The 20,642-nt window shown below is 43.8% G+C and overlaps 1 protein-coding gene across 2 annotated transcripts in view; it reads left to right on the top strand.

Moving 5' to 3' along the window:
* IFT172 (intraflagellar transport 172) overlaps positions 1 to 20,642 on the top strand; it is a 35,517-nt gene that overhangs the window by 3,822 nt on the left and 11,053 nt on the right. For both annotated transcript variants that reach the window (XR_014174475.1, XM_081942383.1), the window contains exons 7-31: positions 394 to 481; positions 2,005 to 2,219; positions 2,305 to 2,428; positions 2,566 to 2,661; positions 3,816 to 3,977; positions 5,129 to 5,182; positions 5,384 to 5,487; positions 5,589 to 5,674; positions 5,770 to 5,882; positions 6,026 to 6,193; positions 6,387 to 6,523; positions 6,803 to 6,910; positions 7,971 to 8,055; positions 8,483 to 8,575; positions 8,670 to 8,747; positions 8,839 to 9,087; positions 14,851 to 14,929; positions 15,725 to 15,845; positions 16,312 to 16,456; positions 16,534 to 16,623; positions 18,567 to 18,664; positions 18,925 to 19,060; positions 19,130 to 19,246; positions 19,999 to 20,141; positions 20,483 to 20,576. Coding sequence is in view for 1 of the 2 variants with exons in the window: in XM_081942383.1 (XP_081798509.1) it covers positions 394 to 481; positions 2,005 to 2,219; positions 2,305 to 2,428; positions 2,566 to 2,661; positions 3,816 to 3,977; positions 5,129 to 5,182; positions 5,384 to 5,487; positions 5,589 to 5,674; positions 5,770 to 5,882; positions 6,026 to 6,193; positions 6,387 to 6,523; positions 6,803 to 6,910; positions 7,971 to 8,055; positions 8,483 to 8,575; positions 8,670 to 8,747; positions 8,839 to 9,087; positions 14,851 to 14,929; positions 15,725 to 15,845; positions 16,312 to 16,456; positions 16,534 to 16,623; positions 18,567 to 18,664; positions 18,925 to 19,060; positions 19,130 to 19,246; positions 19,999 to 20,141; positions 20,483 to 20,576 (2,983 nt within the window). In the remaining variant the exon portion in view is untranslated. The remainder of the gene's footprint in view (positions 1 to 393; positions 482 to 2,004; positions 2,220 to 2,304; positions 2,429 to 2,565; positions 2,662 to 3,815; positions 3,978 to 5,128; positions 5,183 to 5,383; positions 5,488 to 5,588; positions 5,675 to 5,769; positions 5,883 to 6,025; positions 6,194 to 6,386; positions 6,524 to 6,802; positions 6,911 to 7,970; positions 8,056 to 8,482; positions 8,576 to 8,669; positions 8,748 to 8,838; positions 9,088 to 14,850; positions 14,930 to 15,724; positions 15,846 to 16,311; positions 16,457 to 16,533; positions 16,624 to 18,566; positions 18,665 to 18,924; positions 19,061 to 19,129; positions 19,247 to 19,998; positions 20,142 to 20,482; positions 20,577 to 20,642) is intronic.

Here is a 20,642-nt window from a genome sequence, read left to right as displayed (position 1 = left end):
ATGCAAGTGAAGCCCCATTGGCAGGATGCAGGCAGCACACAAAACCATGCCCCCTTCCAGTCTGCAGAAAAACCTCTCTACACAGAACTGGTCCCTGGTACTCAAAAGGTTGGGGGCTGCTGACATAGAGTACTAGTTTATTGTAAGTGCCTGTTTTTAGGCTGTAATTTAAGAGTATATTAGCTACATGATACTTAGCATGTTGTTTTGGTACATCATTGTAACACTGTTGTTATGTCATTGTAACCAGTGTTTACAAGCACTGTTGTTACATCATTGTAAACAGAATTACAAATGATTGCGGAGAATCTTTTCTCCACAATAAGTGAGTGGCTTAAAGAAATGATCCCCTGCGATGCCATATTGATCACTCCTTATATATCCCCTCTGCAGTGTCTCAGGGAAGGGTATCCTCTCTGGACATGCAGATGGAACCATTGTGCGTTACTTCTTTGATGATGAAGGCTCTGGGGAATCACAGGTATGAACAAGTTTGTTATCCTCCTCTAACCTAACTAAGCCTGTAAAGAGGTGAGTTTAACATGGAAAGCAATTATTCCTTCAAGATATAGTGTTACTCATGGAGTGGCAGCTTTTTTTTTAGCCTTATTTCATATTTCTGGAAAAGATGGATACTTCCCTAACAAGAATTTCCACTAAACTGGAGAGGTAGTTTAGAATAAGGTGAATGGAGCACCTCATATATGTATGTATGTATGTATGTATGTATGTATGTATGTATGTATGTATGTATGTATGTGTGTGTGTGTATATATATATATATATATATATATATATATATATATATATATATATATATATATATATATATATATATATATATATATATATATATATATATATATATATATATATATATATTTGTGTTACAACACCTGGTATGCCTAAATATGGGAGGAAGGTCACTACTCCCTCTTTCTGTCCTTCGGCTTCATCACAGAAGACCATGCAGGCAGAAAACCATATTCTTATTTATTTATTTATCAGTACAAATACAACACATATATATATATATATATATATATTACATTTATAAACCGCTCCCTCTCCCCGAAGGGGAGTTGGAGACACGAAGGTTTCTGTGATAATCTTCTTATATAGAGAGATATTTGTGTGCATACACACACACTGTACATTTTCTTTTCGATTTTGTGAAAGACTTTGTATACTGTTCCACACTTTCATATACTTTAAAGGCAGTGGAGTTGTATAGTTGATACAGTCTTCATTCTTTCTACCGGCATCATCTCTCTTCCTGATTTTCTGCCTTTCTTTCAAGATGATGCACTCTCCCTATTCTTCTTCCCCTGGCATGTGAAGAAGAAAGTAATTAAACATATCATGGTATTCCCCCCCCCCCCCATCTCCTCTACTTTGGCCTTTTCCCTGCTGTACTGGGTAGAACAGGAAAGCAATTTGTGTGTACTACTATACGCAGAAAAGGATATTTGTATGAGACAGCAAATGAAGGAAAGATTTTCCCCTGGTATTTTATGTTATGAGCAGGAAGTTCTGCTTAAAAAAAATGAAAGGGTTATCCTATCCTAATAAGATTATTATTCCTTATTGCATCTAGAACAAATCTGCACTTGGACCCCAAGCTAAATTAGGCTGCTGAAGCTTCCCACAGCAAAAAAAAATATTGCATTTCCTGTGCAGATCAATAAGCTTATACCTGGAAGTTAACAGAGAGAACAAGACTGCCTTTTTAAGCCAACCTGGTTGTGGAATTGGTTTTAAGAGGAATTAGTCTGATTAAAATAGTTTTTTTGTATAAATGTCTAGGAAAGGATATCTAAAATGCCATTGCGCATACAGTTAATGGACAGAAGAAAATGTCATGGGTCTCAGCAGCATGATATTTTTATGTTAGATTGCGTTGAGTATTTGCACAACCTTTGTTGAGAGCACTGTGCAGTGTTTGCTGTCTGTTGCCACCTGCCTCTTTCACCTTTCTCATTTTTGCTTCTGGATTTTCAACAGGGCAAATTGGTGATGCACCCCTGTCCCCCTTATGCCTTGGCATGGGCATCCAACAGCATTGTGGCTTGCGGCTGTGACAAAAAGATCGTAGCCTATGGGAAAGAAGGGCACGTGATCCAAACCTTTGACTACAGTCGAGATGCTTCAGAGAAGGAGTTCACTGTTGCAGCTGCCAGTCCAGGGGGCCAGTCAGTAGTAATTGGCAGTTTTGACAGGTGTGATGCTTGAGGATGGAGCAAGGGAACAGATTGAAGTAGGGCAAACCTCTCCTGGCTACTCATTCCATCTTTGATCTCCCAGGCTGAGAGTGTTGAACTGGAGTCCTCGTCGCAGTGCATGGGAGGAGGCCAAGCCCAAGGAGATTTCTCATCTATATACCATCACAGCCTTGGCCTGGAAACGAGATGGCTCACGACTCTGTGCGGTGTGTTTCCCCTCTCCATGGATACATGTATCACGTCCGTGGGTACAATTCCTGGATGGCCTTGTGTTCTGATCTCATGTTCTGGGTTGGAGGGCTGGTACACAAAGGATACCTGAAGGAAACTTCTGTTTGCACAGGGTACCCTGTGTGGTGGAGTGGAACAGTTTGACTGCTGCCTTCGCAGGAGCATTTACAAGAACAAATTTGAAATGACGTATGTGGGGCCAAGCCAGGTATGAGTGTGAAGTTTAAAATACAAGAACCTTTGCTCTTGAACAGCTGGCGTCAAATGCCAGCAGAACGGGAACTAAATAAATAAAAAAGAATTGTTTTCCAAGTGGTATGGACAGTGATAGTTCATTAGCACAAAATTGATGTTATTGCCTTAGAGAATTAACGCATACGATGTTATAACAACATATATGCGAATGTTGTATGTGTACCTGTTTTATAGCAATAGCACTTAGACTTATATACCGCTTCAGAGTGCTTTACAGCTGTCTCTAAGCGGTTTACAGAGCCAGCATATTGCCCCCAACAATCTGAGTCCTCATTTTACTGACCTCAGAAGGATGGAAGGCTGAGTCAACATTGAGCTGGTGAGAATCGAACTGCTGGCAGTTGGCAGAATTAGCTTGCAATTCTGCATTCTAATCACTGCGCCACCACAGCTCTTTTATGCCTAATATGTGCAGCACACATTTATGTTGTAGTAATGGCAATAGCACTTAGACTTGTATAGCGCCCCCTAGTGCTTTACAGTACACTCTGGCTGGTTTACAATGTCAGCGTATTGTCCCCAACAATCTCATTTTACTGACCTCAGAAGGATGGAAGGCTGAGTCAACATAATGATATACATAGTGCTACTAAAAATACATAACAGGACATATCCATTTCCACCCATACCCAGTACTCTCCCCCTAAAGTCTAAAAATCTTTGATTTCACCCGCCCTGTGACACTGACATATCACTTAATATATTCTGATTCCTACCTTTAATCAGGAAAATATGTTGTCTTTAAAGTATCTCTGGCAAACTAGTGATTTGTGGAGATAAAACTTGAAAATGTATTATTGGAAGGCAAAGGCAGAAATATTAGCGTGGTATGAGGCTGTGCTATTGATCTGGAAAGTCTTCCTAAAGTTAAATGTAATAGTGAGTGAATACAGAATGACAGAATTTGATGATTGCAACAATTTAGCTAATAATGCTAGGCTGTCTTACCCTCCGGGAAACGAATTTGGTTTTCTTAGGAGCAGCTAGTTTCTAATGAGCTGTCCTCATCTTTTTGTTCCACACATAATTCTACAGATATACATGTATATAGGTTGGGGAAAAGAGAATGCTGCTTTGCTATGATATCTTTTTATCTATATATGCCAGGTCATCGTGAAGAATTTGTCCACTGGTATGCGAGTAGTTTTGAAATCCCACTATGGCTATGAAATTGATGAGGTGAAAATCCTGGGAAAGGAACGCTACCTTGTTGCCCACACCTCAGATACGCTGCTTCTGGGTGACCTGAGTTCCACCAAACTCAGTGAGGTAACATGTTTTACATGTAAGATGGGGGGCCAATAGATTTTGGGAGGCTGGTCTGCATAAGGTCTGTTTCTGAATTAGTTGCTGCCCATTGCATTCAGTTAGATACAGTGATTTGTTCAAGCCATAGATTTAGGCTTCATGCATAAAAAAAAAACTTGAAACGAGCAAGGCCTTGATCGTATTGTTGTGGCTGCCATTTTGACTTTTTTGACCACACTCTGCAGACATCCCTGATTCAGATGTCTTTTTGGATTCTTCCAGCCAGGCTTGTTTCTGTATCTCCAACCAAGATCAAAGATCAAAGCTCTCCCTGAGTGCCTTTGGCTGTCCTTGGGCTTTCAGTTCCTTTCAATGTCCTCAGGCTTTTAATTCTGCTGTTTATCACTTTGGCTTGGATTGGCTTTTCTGAAGCATTTTTGGCCGGGAAGATGGTTGTTCATTCATTTTTGCTGGATAACCTTTAAAGAAATGGATGTGAATCTCTTTTTCCCCACCCTGTTCTCTCTTTTTCCAAATGTCAATCCTCAGTTCCTGGGACTTCACCATCTTCCTCTGATTTCCCAGGGAGAGACAATAGTTTATAAAAGTCAGCTTAACCCTTTTGAATACGTCTGTCTCTTTTCAGTCATGGCACCTTAAATTACTGGCAGTTGGGATATAAAGCCAGTCCTGACACTGCTTGAACAGGCTGGTTATTTATGTGGTGAGAGTCTGCAGTCTGGGGCTTGGCTGACAGAACTTAATCACTTTGTAGAAAGTTATAAATGATGTGAGCAGCATGCATGCTGAGAAATGGATATCAAACTGGATTTCTTCGAGGGCTGGATCAGCACTGTAGTTCTCCTCTGCAGGTGTGTGTGTGTGTGTGTGTGTGTAGACAGGTCAGCAGGAGGCCATCCAAGCCAAAAACGGGGTGAGCATGGGCCCCTGTGCCCTGTTTTGACTGCCAGCAGTACTGTGGGCTGGTCCTTTGCTATTTCCAGGGCGACCTTGCGGGCAGATTAAAGCTTGCGGGCCTTGAGTTTGACACCCCTGTGCTAGTGGAAACATATTATGTAAAGAACAATCTTGTCAAATTGTATCAGACAGGTGTGAATGGGGTGAGCAAGGTAAGATTGTCTGATTTCATGCACACTGTCTATTCTTCTCAGGTGGCCTGGCAGGGATCTGGTGGGAATGAGAAGTTTTTCTTTGACAATGAAAATGTAAGTCTGTATATGCTACCCATTCACATCTTGCCAGTGTTTCTGTTGCTTAACCTTTTGTCTGCAAGAGTGTGCTCTACTCTTCTGGTTGGCACTTCTATAATATTGGAAGGGGAAGAAGTATGAGAAACCATAACGTTTGAAGGCCCTTTGCCCCTTTTCTTTGCCATTCAAATGGTCATGCTTCCCATCTTACTCTAGGTCTGCATGATCTTCAATGCAGGAGAGTTGACTGTAGTGGAATACGGGAGTAATGAGATTTTGGGTTCTGTGCGCACCGAGTTTATGAACCCCCATCTCATCAGGTGAATAATGAGACCTTTTTCTGCTGTTGGAACTTGACGAGTAAAAGCACCTGCCCTCCCAACATGCACATACATGTTCCCATTTTTGTACTTTCTTTTAGTGTCCGACTTAATGAGAGGAGGCAACGAGGCACTGAGGAGAACAAACGCCTGGCTTATTTAGTTGACATTAAGACCATTGCAGCAGGTGAATGACATTCCTATTTTCTACCCAAGCTTTGACTGCTGGAGGTTGATCTCAACTTTAATTCTCAGCCTTGTACCTTTTTTTCCTGACTATAGTGGACCTTGTGGCCAGCTATAATATTGGCACGATCAGCCATGACAGCAAGATTGACTGGCTGGAGCTAAATGAAACTGGTCATAAATTGCTTTTCCGGGATAAAAAGATGAAGGTAACAGGAAGAGATAGAAGGGGAGGGAATTATATTGTGTAGGGAAACTAAAGGGAAAGAACAAGGAAGATAACATGAAAAACATGCCTCTGTTGATGCTGTGTTTCTTTTCTCCCACCCACCTCACCTGTTATAATTCCCAGCTGCATCTCTATGACATTGACAATGCTGTAAAGACCACCATCCTTAGCTACTGTTCCTATGTGCAGTGGGTTCCAGGGAGTGATGTGGTGGTAGCCCAGAATCGAAACAGTCTCTGTGTATGGTATAATATTGATACACCAGAACGAGTGACCATGTTCCCCATGAAGGTAATATTTGCTCTCCACCTGCTGGCATCAGGCCAACAGACTGGCTTAAGTGCTTAGTTGGTAAAGATTAGCTGGAGTTTGTGAGGCTGCAGTTGGTCACAATCTCTCAGCTAGTGAAGGGAAGGGAAGAGCTAGCCTGGCAGATTGTATAGTGTGGGGAAAGAACTAAGTTTAAAAATATTGGCTCCTGCAGGGTGATATTGTGGACTTGGAGAGGAGCAATGGGAAGACAGAGGTGATTGTGACTGAGGGTGTAAATACCGTGTCCTACACTCTGGATGAGGGTCTCATTGAGTTTGGCACAGCAATTGATGATGGTGACTACCACAGGTGAGAGGCTGAAATGGATTCCAGAGAGGCTTAAATTTCCAACCAGGTGAGCATCTGGAAGCAGCCACCAAGCAACATCCCCTGAAAAGCTTTGGTGGGGATCCATAAGCAAGCAATGTCGGTCACCCTTACTCTTGAAGGGAGGAACCTGCCCTTGCATGTGAAGCCTTGATGGCGTCTACAAAGAGTTTGAAGAAAATCTGATTTCTCATTCTTAATCGTTTAGTGTCCCATTGTCATGGCTGACTGGTATTGAGTCCCTTTGCTTTCTGCTTTTAGAGCTGTAGCTTTCTTAGAAACATTGGAGATGTCTGCTGAGACAGAGGCCATGTGGAAGACACTAAGTCGACTAGCATTGGAGGCCAAACAGCTGCATATTGCTGAAAGGTGAGTGGTTTGGTCCGGCAAGCTCCCTAAAAGTATCTGATAGAGCTGATCTGGCACTGTTAGCCAGAGAATCAGGAGTCTGGTTTTAGATAAACACATTTTCTAAAAAGGCACAACCTTTGGTCAGCTGCATTTCATTTCAGCTCCTGACATGCATAGTGGCAAGGCTGATGTAGGATTGAAATTGGGGTGAAGCAGAGGAGGTGATGGTGAAAGACAAATTGGTTATATGGATGCACGTTATAAAATAACTTAGTTGGAAAAGATGCTGACAGACTCCTGTTTTTTGGATACCATAGATCAGGGATGTCAAACTCGATTTCATTGAGGGCCGCATCAGGGTTGTGTTTGAGGTCCGGGAGGCAGGTGTGTGTGTGGCCAGGGTGTGTGTGGCCAGCTTGACAGCACTTATGTCAGGGGCGCCTGTGGCGGCACGAGTGCTTTGCCAGTGAAAACGGGCTCCCAATCTTCTTTTCCAGCTGGGACGGCCTCCTGAAACCCTCTGCCAGCGAAAATGGAGCTCAGAATAGAAATCCAATTTCGCTGGCAGGGGCACCATGGGCTGGTCCTTCGCTGTTTCCAGGGCAGACCCACAGATCAGAGCTAAGCACCCCGTGGGCCTGATCCAGCCCACGGGCCTTGAGTTTGACACCCCTGCCATAGATTAACCTAATTCTCCCACAGGGTCACTCAGAGAGCAATCCACTTAAACCAAGGAATTCTTTTTGATTCAGTCTGCCATCTTTCATGAAATACCTTGATTGGATTGTCATTCTGCTTGTTAACAGTCTTGTTTACTCACCTTTTTAATAGTTACATTTTTACAAATTTCCTTTAGCTCAGTTATGAGCTGGAAGACACTTTATTCTGCTTCCTATTCACTTTAGACCACCAAAAACCTGCATCCCTTTCAATTTATACATTGATTGTTTGCTGTTTGTATTATTATGTATTTTTGTTGTGCACCACCCAGAATCACCATGTCTTGAGTTGGGTGTCCTAATCTGGAAACAAATTTCTAAAATAAAATAAAATAAACCCTAAGAATATTTTCTTCTAGGTGTTTTGCTGCTCTTGGACAAGTATCCAAGGCTCGATTTCTCCATGAAACAAATGAGATTGCTGACCAAGTGGCCAAGGAATATGTGAGTGAAATGCAGAGCTTGCTTTTGCTCTTTTCCCTTTTCCTTCAATCTGGGATTCCTAAATTGGGAAGGTACAGGTAGAGTTCTGGGTGGGCTGAAGAACCTTTTAGTTACTTTGCTACCATAAATCCACCTTTCCCAAAGATTCATTGTATTGTTTACATTGTTCATTTTGGTGTTTGGGTTTTTAGGTGAGGTATATACATTAAGATTACTTTAAAGGGAGATGTGACGGCAAAAATGTTTAGGAACTCTTGCTTCAAAGGGAAAGAAGAGCCTACTAATCCAATAGGGCACTTGTCTCATTTGGGTTCTCCTTGCACTTGGTGGTTGTTTAACTTTCATGGATGGAGTTGGAGAGGGGGAATCTATTTTTCCCAACAGTTTGAGAATGACATTTCCTCCTCTGTTTAATTACTGGCTTCAGGGAGGGGATGGCACAGACTATTATCAGGTCCGAGTCCGCCTGGCAATGTTAGAAAAAAACTACAAACTGGCAGAGATGATCTTTCTGGAGCAGGTAAGTCTGGGAGCAGGGATTGCTTATTTTGAATACTTCCATCCCCTACGCCTCTCTGTACCCTAACCCATTATTGTTATTTCTCCTCTTTTAGAATGCTGTGGAGGAAGCCATGGAGATGTATCAAGAGCTTCACATGTGGGATGAATGCATCTCAGTGGCAGAGGCCAAAGTAAGTGAGGCACCGAAGACTTAAGAGCACGAGTTTCCTGGATGGTGTGGTATCTCCTCTGTTGTCCTGTCTCTCTCTCTCTTTCTCTTAGAACCATCCTGCACTAGAAAAATTGCGTCAAGGCTATTACGAGTGGCTGCTGCAGACACAGCAGGAGGAGAGGGCTGCTGAGGTGCAGGAGATCCAAGGAGACTTACAAGCAGCCATTGGCCTCTACCTGAAGGCTGGACTACCGGCTAAAGCAGCACAGCTGACCATGGACCGAGAGGAGCTGCTGGCTAATACTGACCTCATCAATCGTATTGCTACAGCCCTCGTTCGAGGAGAGCTTTTTGAGCAGGTGAGGCATCGATTACACTGTATACAGTAGATACAATATATCTACTGTATTCAATAGATATACAGCCTCTTTAATTACACTACATTCCTCTTTGGAAGGAGACGTGCATCACCCAGTGGCAATGGTGGGTATGCTTGTTAACTTCCTTTCATTTTCTTCAGGGCTGTAGTTGATAGCATTTTGGCAGATCTTCCCAGTGTTATCTAGGCCATAGATGATAACTTACACAGCAGTGAGCATAAAGAGTGGTAGGAGTGGCTAGATTGGCAAAGCTGGGAAGGGGATAGGGCTTATACAATAATACAGTAATACAATAGCAGAGTTGGAAGGGACCTTGGAGGTCTTCTAGTCCAACCCCCTGCTGGGCAGGAAACCTTATACCGTTTCAGACAAAGGGCTATCCAACATCTTCTTAAAGGCTTCCAGTGTTGGGGCATTCACAACTTCTGGAGGCAAGCTGTTCCACTGATTAATTGTTCTAACTGTCAGGAAGTTTCTCTTCAGTTCTAAGTTGCTTCTCCTTGATTAGTTTCCACTCATTGCTTCTTTTTTTATATATATAAAAAATGTTTATTGGTTTTTACAAATATTTTGGGGAAAAGGGTACATAAGTATGGAGAAAATTTTTGACAGCTACATCATACGGAAGGTGGTGCTTCCCCGGGATCTTACATCTCTCTCTTATTTTATGCATATCAAAGTATCATTATTACATACATATTAGCAGTTTAGATTTCAAATTCTTTAACATCTTCAATCATTTACTTCACGTCACTTGTAATCATTTCATTGTATTAACAATTGCAATGTACTTTTAATTCATTTCTGTGACCTGAGCCTCATTGCTGCCTCCTCTCCCCTGTCTGTTGGCAGAACCATGGCTCCTCCCTCTTTCATATCTTGCACACTGTCTCCTGTTCCGTCTAGAAGAGTCTTGTGTTTTTCCATGAAGGCTTCCGCCTCCACCACTGTATTAATTCTCACTCTACCTCCCTCCCAGAAAATTAACAACCCTTCTGGAATTAACCATCTAAACCAGATATTTTTTCCATACAATTTTTTAGTTAAAGAGTAAAATTTCTTCCTATCTCTTATTTTTTTTGGTATCTGTTTTAAAATGGTTATTTCTTTATCCTTATATCTTAAAGGTTCCCCCCTTTGAACTCTTAGAATCTCATCTCTTGTAGTCTTTCTAAAAAGATTAACGTGAACTTCCCTTGGAACATTGTGTATTCTAGCATATGCTGAATTAATTCTATATATCAAGTCAATATCCCACCCTAGCTGTTGTTTATCTCTTTTGATATAATCTGAGAACATTGTTGTCATAGTCTCCCTCAAATCTTCACCCTTCACTTCAGGTATATTTTGAAATCTAAGAAAGAAAGACATCCTTTCAAAGTCCATTTTTTCCATATAGTTTTCAATTCCAGCATTTTGTTTTTGTAGTGCCTTCACCTCTTCTCTCGTCCCCACAGCACCCTCCTCCAGGACGTCTATTTTCTGTCTATTTTGTGAAGTTTGTTGTTGGTTTTCTCTGAGTTGTTCCTTTAAATCTGCCAGCTGCTTTTTAATTTAGTCCTGTCCCTTTATAAGCGTCTGGAACATTTGTTGAAACATTTCTTGAGACAGCTGTTCCCCTTCAGAAGCTTTAGGTTGTAAAAAAGAAGATAGTTGTGTTTGTTGGGGAACAGGGCTTGAAACAGAAGATGTTGGAGCAGACCCCGGTTTAGGGGGAGGGGGTTTCTTCGCAGGCATTGCGAAACTCGGAGAAAGTTATAAGTCTAGACAAAAATATGGCGTCTATAGAAGTGCACCATCTGGCGAGATCCACAGGCAGGCAAAGTCCAATGTGGGATATTAGTCTTTCAATACAGCTCCCCGCCAATTAAAATCAATTTTTCCAGTCCAGGGAAGATTATACGAAGAGATGCCTCTGGGATTCACTGGGGTATAGTAATTCCAACCCAGAAAGTTTTTCAAAGGAGACAGTTCATTTGTAAAGGCAGTGAGAAAGGGGGAAGAAACACCATTTTGGCTCAGCCCTCCCAGAGGATCAGAGAGCAACAGTTCAGAAAGTTTCCATACATAGTTTATAAAGTCAGCTCACATTCTTTCTTTCGCAATTGTTCTAAAAAGTCCTTGCCCCATTGCTTAAAAGAAGTGAGTCTCAAAAGAGTTTTTTTTCCAATTCTCTCTCTCTCCTCCGAGAGTGAGATCGTTTAAAGCCGCTTTTCCAAGAGGGGGAGAAAAATCCCCCCTCTCCAATCTTAACACTTTTCCAGGATCGAAGAGTCTTAGGAAAACTGCTAATCCTTATTTAGAAGTTTATTCAAAAAAGAAAAGAAGAGACCCCGGGGGAACTCCCCTCTCACCGCATTTCAGCTATTGCCTTCACGTATAGCGTTTCTTCCGATCTCCTCAGGACGAAGGCGCGCGTGGCATTGCGCACCCCCTATGCCTCCCGGCGCCTAGGGCAAAGCTGGCAGCCCCTCTGTGGCTGCCGCCACTCCAGGGTGCTCCAGCAAGCTGTCCCTCCGGCAGGACACCCCTACAAGGCACCCTGCCCCCCCCTAAATCAGGGGGAGCCCGCCAAGATGGCGAACGGCGGACAGCATGTCCGTCGTCCTCAGAAACCGGAAGTGGAATCCCACTCATTGCTTCTTGTTCTACCCTCAGGTGCCTTGGAGAATAGTTTGACTCCCTCTTCTTTGTGGCAGCCTCTTTGTGGCTTGCAGTAAACAAGTTTGTTGCTTTTAGAGATCGAAAGAAAAGGGATCTATGTGACAATGAGGGTGAGGATGGAATAGGAGGAAGGCCTAAGCCAGTAGTCCCAAACCTGAGTGGCCTGGTTGGGGGGGGGGGAGGAGTGGAACTGGCCCGTGCAAGTGGCAGACTGACCCATGCTCACATGCGCACAGTTCAGTTCGCATGCAGCTGAACTTATAAGTGTGTGTGTGTGCATGAATGCATGCCAACCTGCCACTCACGCAAGTTAAGCTGCACGCATACGGGTCAACCCGCCACTCGCATGGCCCGGTTCCAAATAGGCCATAACCTGGTAATGGGCCGCAGCCTGGGGGTTGGGGAACTCTTGTCTCGGCTATCAGTTGCTTTTGCCTTCAGCTTATTAATTTCAATATGTTTCTAAGGACTACACGTATTAGTGTCTTTTTGTCTTGAGTGTCTTGAGTTTTGCCTCAAGTTGAAAAAAAGAACCTTTACTAAGAGGAAGGAAAGTTCTTCTACAGGTCAGTGTAGTAGAAATTATACCCTATATTTTAATTCATTAAATCTTGCAATTACTCTAAATTTGGTTACTCTTTTCCCCCAAACATCCTTTTTTAAAATTATAAATGGGCTATGAGTATGAGTCCATGTAGTTGTTCAATTTTCAAGGCACTTCAAAGTCTCCGGTTCTGCTGCAGTGATTTTCTTTTTTTTTTACAAAAAGTTTTATTGTTTTTTTTAAAAACATTTATACGGAAAAGGGTAAGTGGAATGGTTACAAATTTTGGCAGTTGCAAGTGTGGCAGACGCCCCCTCCCTCCAAACTCATAGGTTACATCTAAATATCAAACCTTGATACATAATCATAAAAAATCAGCATATTAATTCTAGAAAAAATAATTTTCGATCAGTTTATATCGTTATGATATATAGTCTAGATATAAATTCATTATTACTTTCGGTCTGTTTATAACATTGTGGTTTTCTTAATTCATTTTTGTGATCTGAGCTTTCTTGGTGTTGCCCCTTCACCCCCCGCTGGCAGAGCTCCGGCCCCTCCCGTGTCCTGTGTGACCGTTGTGGTGTCTTCTGTTTTTTCTAGGTTCACTTTATTTTTTTCCATAAAGGCCTGTGCCTCTATGGGTGTGTTGATTCTGATTCTTGTCTCCTCCCAGAATATCAGCATACCTTCAGGCATCAACCATCTAAACCACACCCCCTTCTGGTATAGTTTATTCGCCAATTGCGAATAGCTTTTCCTTTTTTCCCTAATTTTTTGGGGAATCTGCTTCAGAATGGTTATCTCCCTGTCGTGGTATGTCAGTGTTTGCCCCCTTTGTACACCCAGAATTTCATCTCTTGTGGTTTTCCTAAGGAATTTAATATGAACCTCCCTGGGTACATTGTGTGTTCTGGCATATGCTGAATTCACTCTATAAACTAGGTCTATCTCCCATTCCATCTGCTGTTTATCTTTGTGTATGTATTCAGCTAGAATATTAGTCATAATGTCCCTTATGTTTTCCCCATCTGTTTCTATTACATTTTGAAATCTAAGATAAAAGGACATTCTCTCAAACTCTGTTTTCATTTGTTGGATATCAAGTTCTTTGTTCCCCTTCTGTAAAGCCTCTACCCCCCCTTTCGCCTCCGCCACCCCACCCTCCACAAGGTCCAGTCTCTGTGAGTTCTTAAAAATTTGAGCTTGATTCTCTTTAATTTCATCTTTCATTTCCCTTAATTGTTTCTTAATTTCCTCCTGGCCCTGTAAAATTTGTTGAAGCATTTGTTGAAAGTCTGTCTCTGTAGTCTTAGGTTGCATCAGTTCTGTTATCTTTGACTGTGTAGCTGGACTGGACGTTGCAGACGCTGGAGCAGAAGTAGCAAAGCCAGGCTTTCCAGGAGGTGGTCTTTTTGGAGACATGGTTTATAAAACAAGGAGATCAGTCAGTGTAGGAACTGGGCAGCTGGAGAAGTAGAGCAGGCAGGCGAGTCCAGAAGGCAGAGGATCCAAACAGGTGGGAGTTTCTTTAGTTACTCTAGCAATAGATGAAAGTTTTTTCTCCAAAGAGTTCAGAAAATAACAATCCACAAGAGATTCCTCTGGGTGACTCGGAGACAAAGACCGGAAGCCTGAATTTTAAAGGTGGAGTCAGGTTTCACAGTTCATGAAGACAACGGAAGTGTGCCATCTTGCCCTGCCAGCTTTGGGCTCAGAGGCATAATAAAATTTAAAAGTTCAAAAAGTTCTCAGTTCACCCATAAGTTCTGGGGCTAAGTCCAATGAAAGACACTTTTAAAGGGGTGAGGCATCATTAGTTGGCTCTCCCCCCTCCTCCTTCCCCTGGGGGCGAAAGCAAAATCTTCTCAAGCCGCTTGTCCAAGGGGGGGGGAAATCCCCCTCCCTCTAGCCACACCTCTAGCAAGGATCCGAAAGTTTAGCTTTTTAAAAGCGCTGAAAAGTCCATTATTTCAAAAGGAAGGGAATGAAGAAAGGAAGCCTCTCACCATACCGCCGCTGCTTCCTTCAAAAGTACGTTGTCCGCTCGGCATGGAGCGAGACGCGTGCGCGCCCTCCAAAGCTGCTCCCCGGTGCCTAGAGCGAGGCGGAGAAGCCCCCACCAGCTGCCGCCGATGCAGGGGCCCTCCGCGAGCCGCTCCCTCGGCAGGACGCCTCTTTCAGGGCGTCCTGTGCCCCCCCAGAGGCGGGGGAAGCCCACCGGGAGAGTGGGAGCAGGCAAAGGCTTGCCTGTCGCCGTAGCCGCCGGAACCGGAAGTCCTGCTGCAGTGATTTTCAATCTAAGGACTTTTGTGGTGAGGCCTTGGAGCAGTGAGATGTCATCGTTCCATGAGAAAAATACAACGATGTTGGGAGTCGGTTGTGTCTTCTGACAGCAGGAGGGAGTTTGATAGACCTCACTTTGCTTACAAAATACTTCCCTGCAGTGATTGATCTGCCTTGGAAAATTGGGTATTGTTGGGCAGGTTTTCCTCTGGTAAACTTTCAACCAATGCGTTTCTCCCATTCTTCAGGCCGGGGAACTCTTTGAAAAAATCCGTAACCCACAAAGAGCTCTGGAGTGCTATCGCAAGGGCAACTCATTTCTGAAAGGTAAGAGAGGGAGGGAGGGAGGCTCCTCTCAGGTGGCACCTTGACTGTAAGTTCTCAGATGTTTTCATTTTATTTTGTATGGAGTTTTTATTGAAAAATGTTAATATTAGAAGGCAGAACAAAGTCATTTACAGGGAATCCTTGTTTAGCAACCACAATTGGAACCAGCAACTCAGGTTATTGAAGCAGTGACTAAATTAAAATCATGTGATGATTTGGGTGAGCATGCTTGTGATTTCACTTCAGCTTTCCTTGGCTTCTTGCTACGTCCTTCAGCCCAAACTGGGCTTCTTTCCTCCTTGAGGATATTTTGGTAGGAGATAAATAAGCAAGTGAAAATAAGAGCAGAGAGGCGACGTGAAGGTCTTAAATGGGAGGTCACTAGGTTGTTTTAGCACCGTTGTAACTTTGAAGGATCATTAACAAGGCAATCACTAAGTGAGGACTACTTATAGAGCAAATCTTGTTTATGGCAAAAAAAAAATATCTCAAAAAGGAAAAAGGACCAAGGGGAGAGATATTTAGAAAAGGGTACTGTTTCCCCCTCCCATCCTTGGATTGGCAAATTTAGGTTCTGCATACTTCCTAAGAGACTTGCTTGCCCCAGATCTGGTCCTTTTAGTTCATCTTACATCAGGGGTGTCCAAACTTGGGAACTTTAAGACTTGTGGACTTCAACTCCCAGAATTCCCCAGCCAGCATGGGGAATTCTGGGAGTTGAAGTCCACAAGTCTTAAAGTTCCCAAGTTTGGACACCCCTGTCTTACATGCTCTTTGTTCTTCCTTTCCCTGCAGCTGTAGAACTTTCTCGTTCAGTTTTTCCAGCAGAAGTGGTAAAGCTGGAGGAGGGCTGGGGAGACCACCTTGTACAACAGAAGCAACTCGATGCAGCTATCAACCACTACATTGAGGCCAGGTCTGTGGTGGGCATACTGACTAGACTCTTTGGGGCTACCTTTCTTGTAGTTACTGGTATCCTGAAAGTTGTATGTTAGACTGGCACTCAGGATCAGGGTGGGTCCTGTTGCAGCCTTGTTCTAAGGCCTGTGAGCTGGATCCAACCCGCGGGGCTGCCGTGTAAACAACAAAGGACTGGCCCGCGGTGCCTCTGCCAGCGACAATGGGCAACCAAGTTCCGTTTTCAGCTGGAGCGGTTGGTCCTGCAATGGTTTTAGCTGGCAAGAGGGTTGCAGGAGGCCATCCCAGCCGAAAACTGAGATTGGGAGCCTGTTTTTGCTGGCAGACCACCCAAGCAACCACAGGCGCCCCTGACACGAGTGACGTCAAGCTGGCCATGCTCCCTCCAGATCAAACAACCCTGATGCGGCCCTCAATGAAATCGAGTTTGATACCCCTGCTTTAAGGAATGTGATCTTTTCCAGGTGTGCTATCAAGGCCATTGAAGCAGCCATTGGGGCTCGGCAGTGGAAGAAAGCCATATACATTCTTGACATGCAGGATAGGAAAACAGCAGCCAACTATTACCCCAAAATTGCCCAACACTATGCAGCCTTGCAAGAGTATGAGGTAACAATTTTCTTCCTTCACACACACACTCATCCATTGACACGATCGAAAAAGTAACAAGCTGTTTGTCCCTTTAGATAGCAGAGGAGCTGTATGTCAAAGGAGACCACATCAAGGATGCCATTGATATGTACACCCAAGCTGGACATTGGGAAAAGGCACATAAGGTAAGAACATTCCAGGAAAATGCCCTTTTGTGTTCAGTGAATGCCAGAAGAGCATAGTAAACACTTCTCAACCCATTGTTTCTCCCATCAAAAAACCTTCAAGAAGTCTACCATAGAAACAATTACAGGTAGGCCTTGACTTACCATGGTCATACATTGAGGCACTCTCATATGACTGAATCCACTTTTACAACTGTTTTTATGGTGATTGTTAAGCGAATCACACAGTCCTAAGTCTAATCCATTCTCCCAAATGGGCTTTTTTTAAAACCATAAATTGGCAACAAGTTGTGGTCATAGGATAGCGATGGACAACCTTTCTTGGCTTGCGTGCCATAAATGGCGGGAGCGCAGGGTGTGTGTGTGCAGGCATGCCGCACCCATAATGCAATGCGCGACACCCCCCAGTGCACATGCGTGCACTACAGGCGCTCCCATTTTTACATGCTTTTTTCGCCCTCCCCAGGCTCCAGAGGCTTTATAGGATCCTGGGAAGGGCGAAAACAGCCTCCCCCCCCCCCCCCCCGGACGCCCTCCGGAGGCTTCAGGGACCTTCAGGAGGCTTCCCTGATGCCTTCGGAGCGCTCAAAATGACACTCCGAGCAAACCCGAAGTGACTTCCTGTTTGCTCAGAGGGTTGTTTTGAGCGCTCCGAAGGCTTCAGGAACCGTCCGGAGGCCTCCCAGACGCCTTCGGAGCGCTCAAAACGACCCTCTGAGCAAACAGGAAGTCACCTATTAAAGCCTGGGGAGGGCGAAAAATGGCTTTAAAAAAGGATGAACTCAGCTGGCCAGCACGCGCATGCGCGCTGGCCAGCTGACAGGGCAGCACCTCGCGTGCCCTGACATGGTTCCGCATGCCCCCTGTGGCACGTGTGCCATAGGTTCGCCATCACTGTCATAGGATCACGTGATGTTGCAGCCAGTAACTATATGAGCCAATTGCCAAGAGCCTGGAATATGGTCATGTGGCAACTTTTTACGTTTTACAATGGCCAGAAGTGCTTTATGATCTGTAATGCACCTTTTCCAAGGCCATCATGACTCCCGATTGGTCATTAAAGGATTTTCTTAACTGATATCAAACTGCAATATTTTTCATTGTATTTTAAACCTATTGTCTCTTCCCTTTCCTTCTGGAATAGCTCTGTCCTCCCTCAGCCTTCTCCTAGCTAAACAAAAATTAATGCCTCCAGGCATTGCAGGTAGTCCACAACTTGCTACAGTTCATTCAATGACCGTTCCCTGGTCACTAAATTACGACGGCACCGAAAAAAAGTGATTCGTGACTGTTTTTCATACTTTTAATGGCTGTAGCCTCCCCGTGGTCACATGATCAACATTCAGATGCTTGGTAACCAACTCGCACTTATGACCGTTGCTGTGTCCCGGCATCATGTGATCCCTTCTTGTGGCCTTCTGACAAGCAAAGTCAATGGGGAAATCAGATTCAATTAACAAAGGTGTTACTAATTTAAGAACTGCAGTGATTCACTTAACACGTGTTGAGAAAAGTTGTAAAAGGGGATAAAACTCACTTAATAAATTTCTCACTTAGCAACATAGATTTGGGCCTCAGTTGTGGACGTAAGTTGAGGACTACCTATATTCATACGTTTTTTCCTTTCAGGCACCTTATCAAGACACATTCTCACTAAATGCATTTCAGCTTGTCAATGTTCTTCCTAAAATGCACCTAGAATCAGATGCAATAATCCACTGTAGGTGTGTTCTGGTCAACCCAGAGCAGAGGCATCAAATGGCCATGTGTTCCCAGTTCCAGAAAGTGCATTTCAATAAAGCTTGCAATGGGAGGGTGTGAAGCAATTCGCTTAGGTTATCCTGAACGGTTCAAAATGGGGTATTATACATCTCTTGTGGGTATTTGGAGAAGGGGAGTTTATCCTTTCATGTCCATGGCCTTGCTCCCACTTCTCTTTGCAGCTGGCATCAAAATGCATGAAGCCAGAGGATGTGTCAGTGTTGTACATTACACAAGCTCAGGAGCTGGAGCGACAGGGAAAGTACAAGGAGGCTGAGAGGTGAGAGGTGTTTTGAGTTCTGTATCTTTTAAACCAGAAGAATGGAATTTGTAAGAGAGGCCGGGGGGAAGAAAGAGAAGAGAACCTTCCAACTGGTGTGAACAAACTATTAAGTAGAACTCTTGGGGACATGTCAGTGAATCCCACAGACAAAACTTTTTTTTTTTTTTGGCTAAGTTATATGTATCAGCACGGTAGTTCTAGGTGGGATCCTTATTTGGAGATGCAACATTTTCATCACCAATTTATGCTTTTTCCAGGCTCTATATAACTGTCGATGAAGCAGACTTGGCCATTACGATGTACAAGAATTGCAAGATGTATGATGAGATGATTCGCCTGCTGGCCAAATACCACAAGGATCTGCTGAGCGATACCCATTTGCACTTGGGCAAGGTAAAGCATTTGAGGAGAAGCAGCAGAAGAAAAGCAGGTTTGGTGTTGACCTTCTGACTTATTTTTCAGGAACTGGAAACTGATGGGCATCTGCAGGAGGCAGAATATCACTACCTTGAAGCCAAGGATTGGAAGGCAGTTGTTAACATGTATCGTGTGAACAATATGTGGGATGAGGCCTACAGGGTAAGAGCAGCATATATTATTCCTTTTGGTGCAACAGCTGGGGCATGAGCTCTCCAAGCTGTTCCAGGCTGAGCTTAGGAGCTAAGTATGTGGTCCAGAATCACATCACTAGCATACTTCCTACCTGTGTGCTTACTACATAGCCTTAAAGAGTAGAGCATTAGGGGGTGCCAGAAGTATGCATGCACGCACAAAGAAAAGACTGAAGGAAGGACATAACGTATTTTTGGGAGTATAAGACACACCTTTTTCCCTCAAAAAAGAGGATGAAAATCTGGGTGTGTCTTATACACTGAATACAGCATTTTTTGCCTCCCGAAACCCCGCCCTGTCACCAAAATGGCCGTGCATAGCCTTTAGGAGTCTTGCAGAGTGCTCCTGAGGGCTGGGGAGGGCAGAAATGAGCAAAAAATGTGCCGTTTTTTGCTCAATTTTGCCTCCCAGCCCCCAGGAGCACTCTATAAGCCTCCTAAAGGCTATGCATGCCCTTTTTTTGACAAAAAAACGGGCCCGTTTTCACGAAAAATGGGCCATTTTGGGGAGGTCTGCAAAGTGCAAAAGCTTTTTTTTTTTAAATTGCCTCTTCAAAACCTTGGTGGGTCTTATACTCCGGTTCATCTTATACTCCGGAGCGTGTTATACTCCGTAAAATATGGTACTCATTAGTCTTGGAAAAGTTACATTTGATGGGCAGCCACAGTAAGCTGCTTTAGGTTCGATTGTCTTTTCACTTCTGTTTTGATCTGAGACAGGTAGCAAAAGCTCACGGTGGAGCAAATTCTCACAAGCATGTGGCCTTCCTGTGGGCAAAGAGTCTTGGTGGAGAGGCTGCCGTGAAACTCCTCAACAAATTTGGACTTCTGGAAATGGCCATTGACCATGCAGCTGACAACAAGTGAGCAGCAAGGAGAGAAAGACTTACTGGTGTATCCAAGTAAGGTCTCCCATTGGAAAGGAGGCAAGATCCGCCAATGTCTTGGCTCATACCAGAGATTCTCAAGGGGTAGAACCTGCCCATAGATTTCCACAAGGCACGGGGTTCTGCAATAACTACGAGTGCCCTTTTTTGTGTGGCTTGAGTGGGGTTTTCTTGCTTGCTTCTTTTGTAATCAGGTTGGTTTTAACCTCATGTGACAGTTGTCCAATAGTGGTATGTAGTTTTCACCCTGCTGAAATTGAAGTGGTTTGGGATGGGAAACATAATTCCTCCTTCCATCTCCTTTTCTTCTTCCGTAGCATTTTTGATTTTGCCTTTGAGTTGGCTAGACTCTCCCTGAAGCAGAAACTCCCTGAGATCCACTTCAAATATGGCTCTTTCCTGGAAGATGAGGTAGAATCCCTTGTGTTTCTTAATGGTTGCTCTCCTTCCTGGAGTAGCGTGGTGGTGACTATGCCA

Source organism: Natrix helvetica (assembly GCF_964273705.1).
Source record: "Natrix helvetica genome assembly, chromosome: 2".
Taxonomy (NCBI): domain Eukaryota; kingdom Metazoa; phylum Chordata; class Lepidosauria; order Squamata; family Natricidae; genus Natrix; species Natrix helvetica.
The sequence above is the reverse complement of the archived record's forward strand: the minus strand, read 5'-3'. Positions and strand labels throughout refer to the sequence as shown.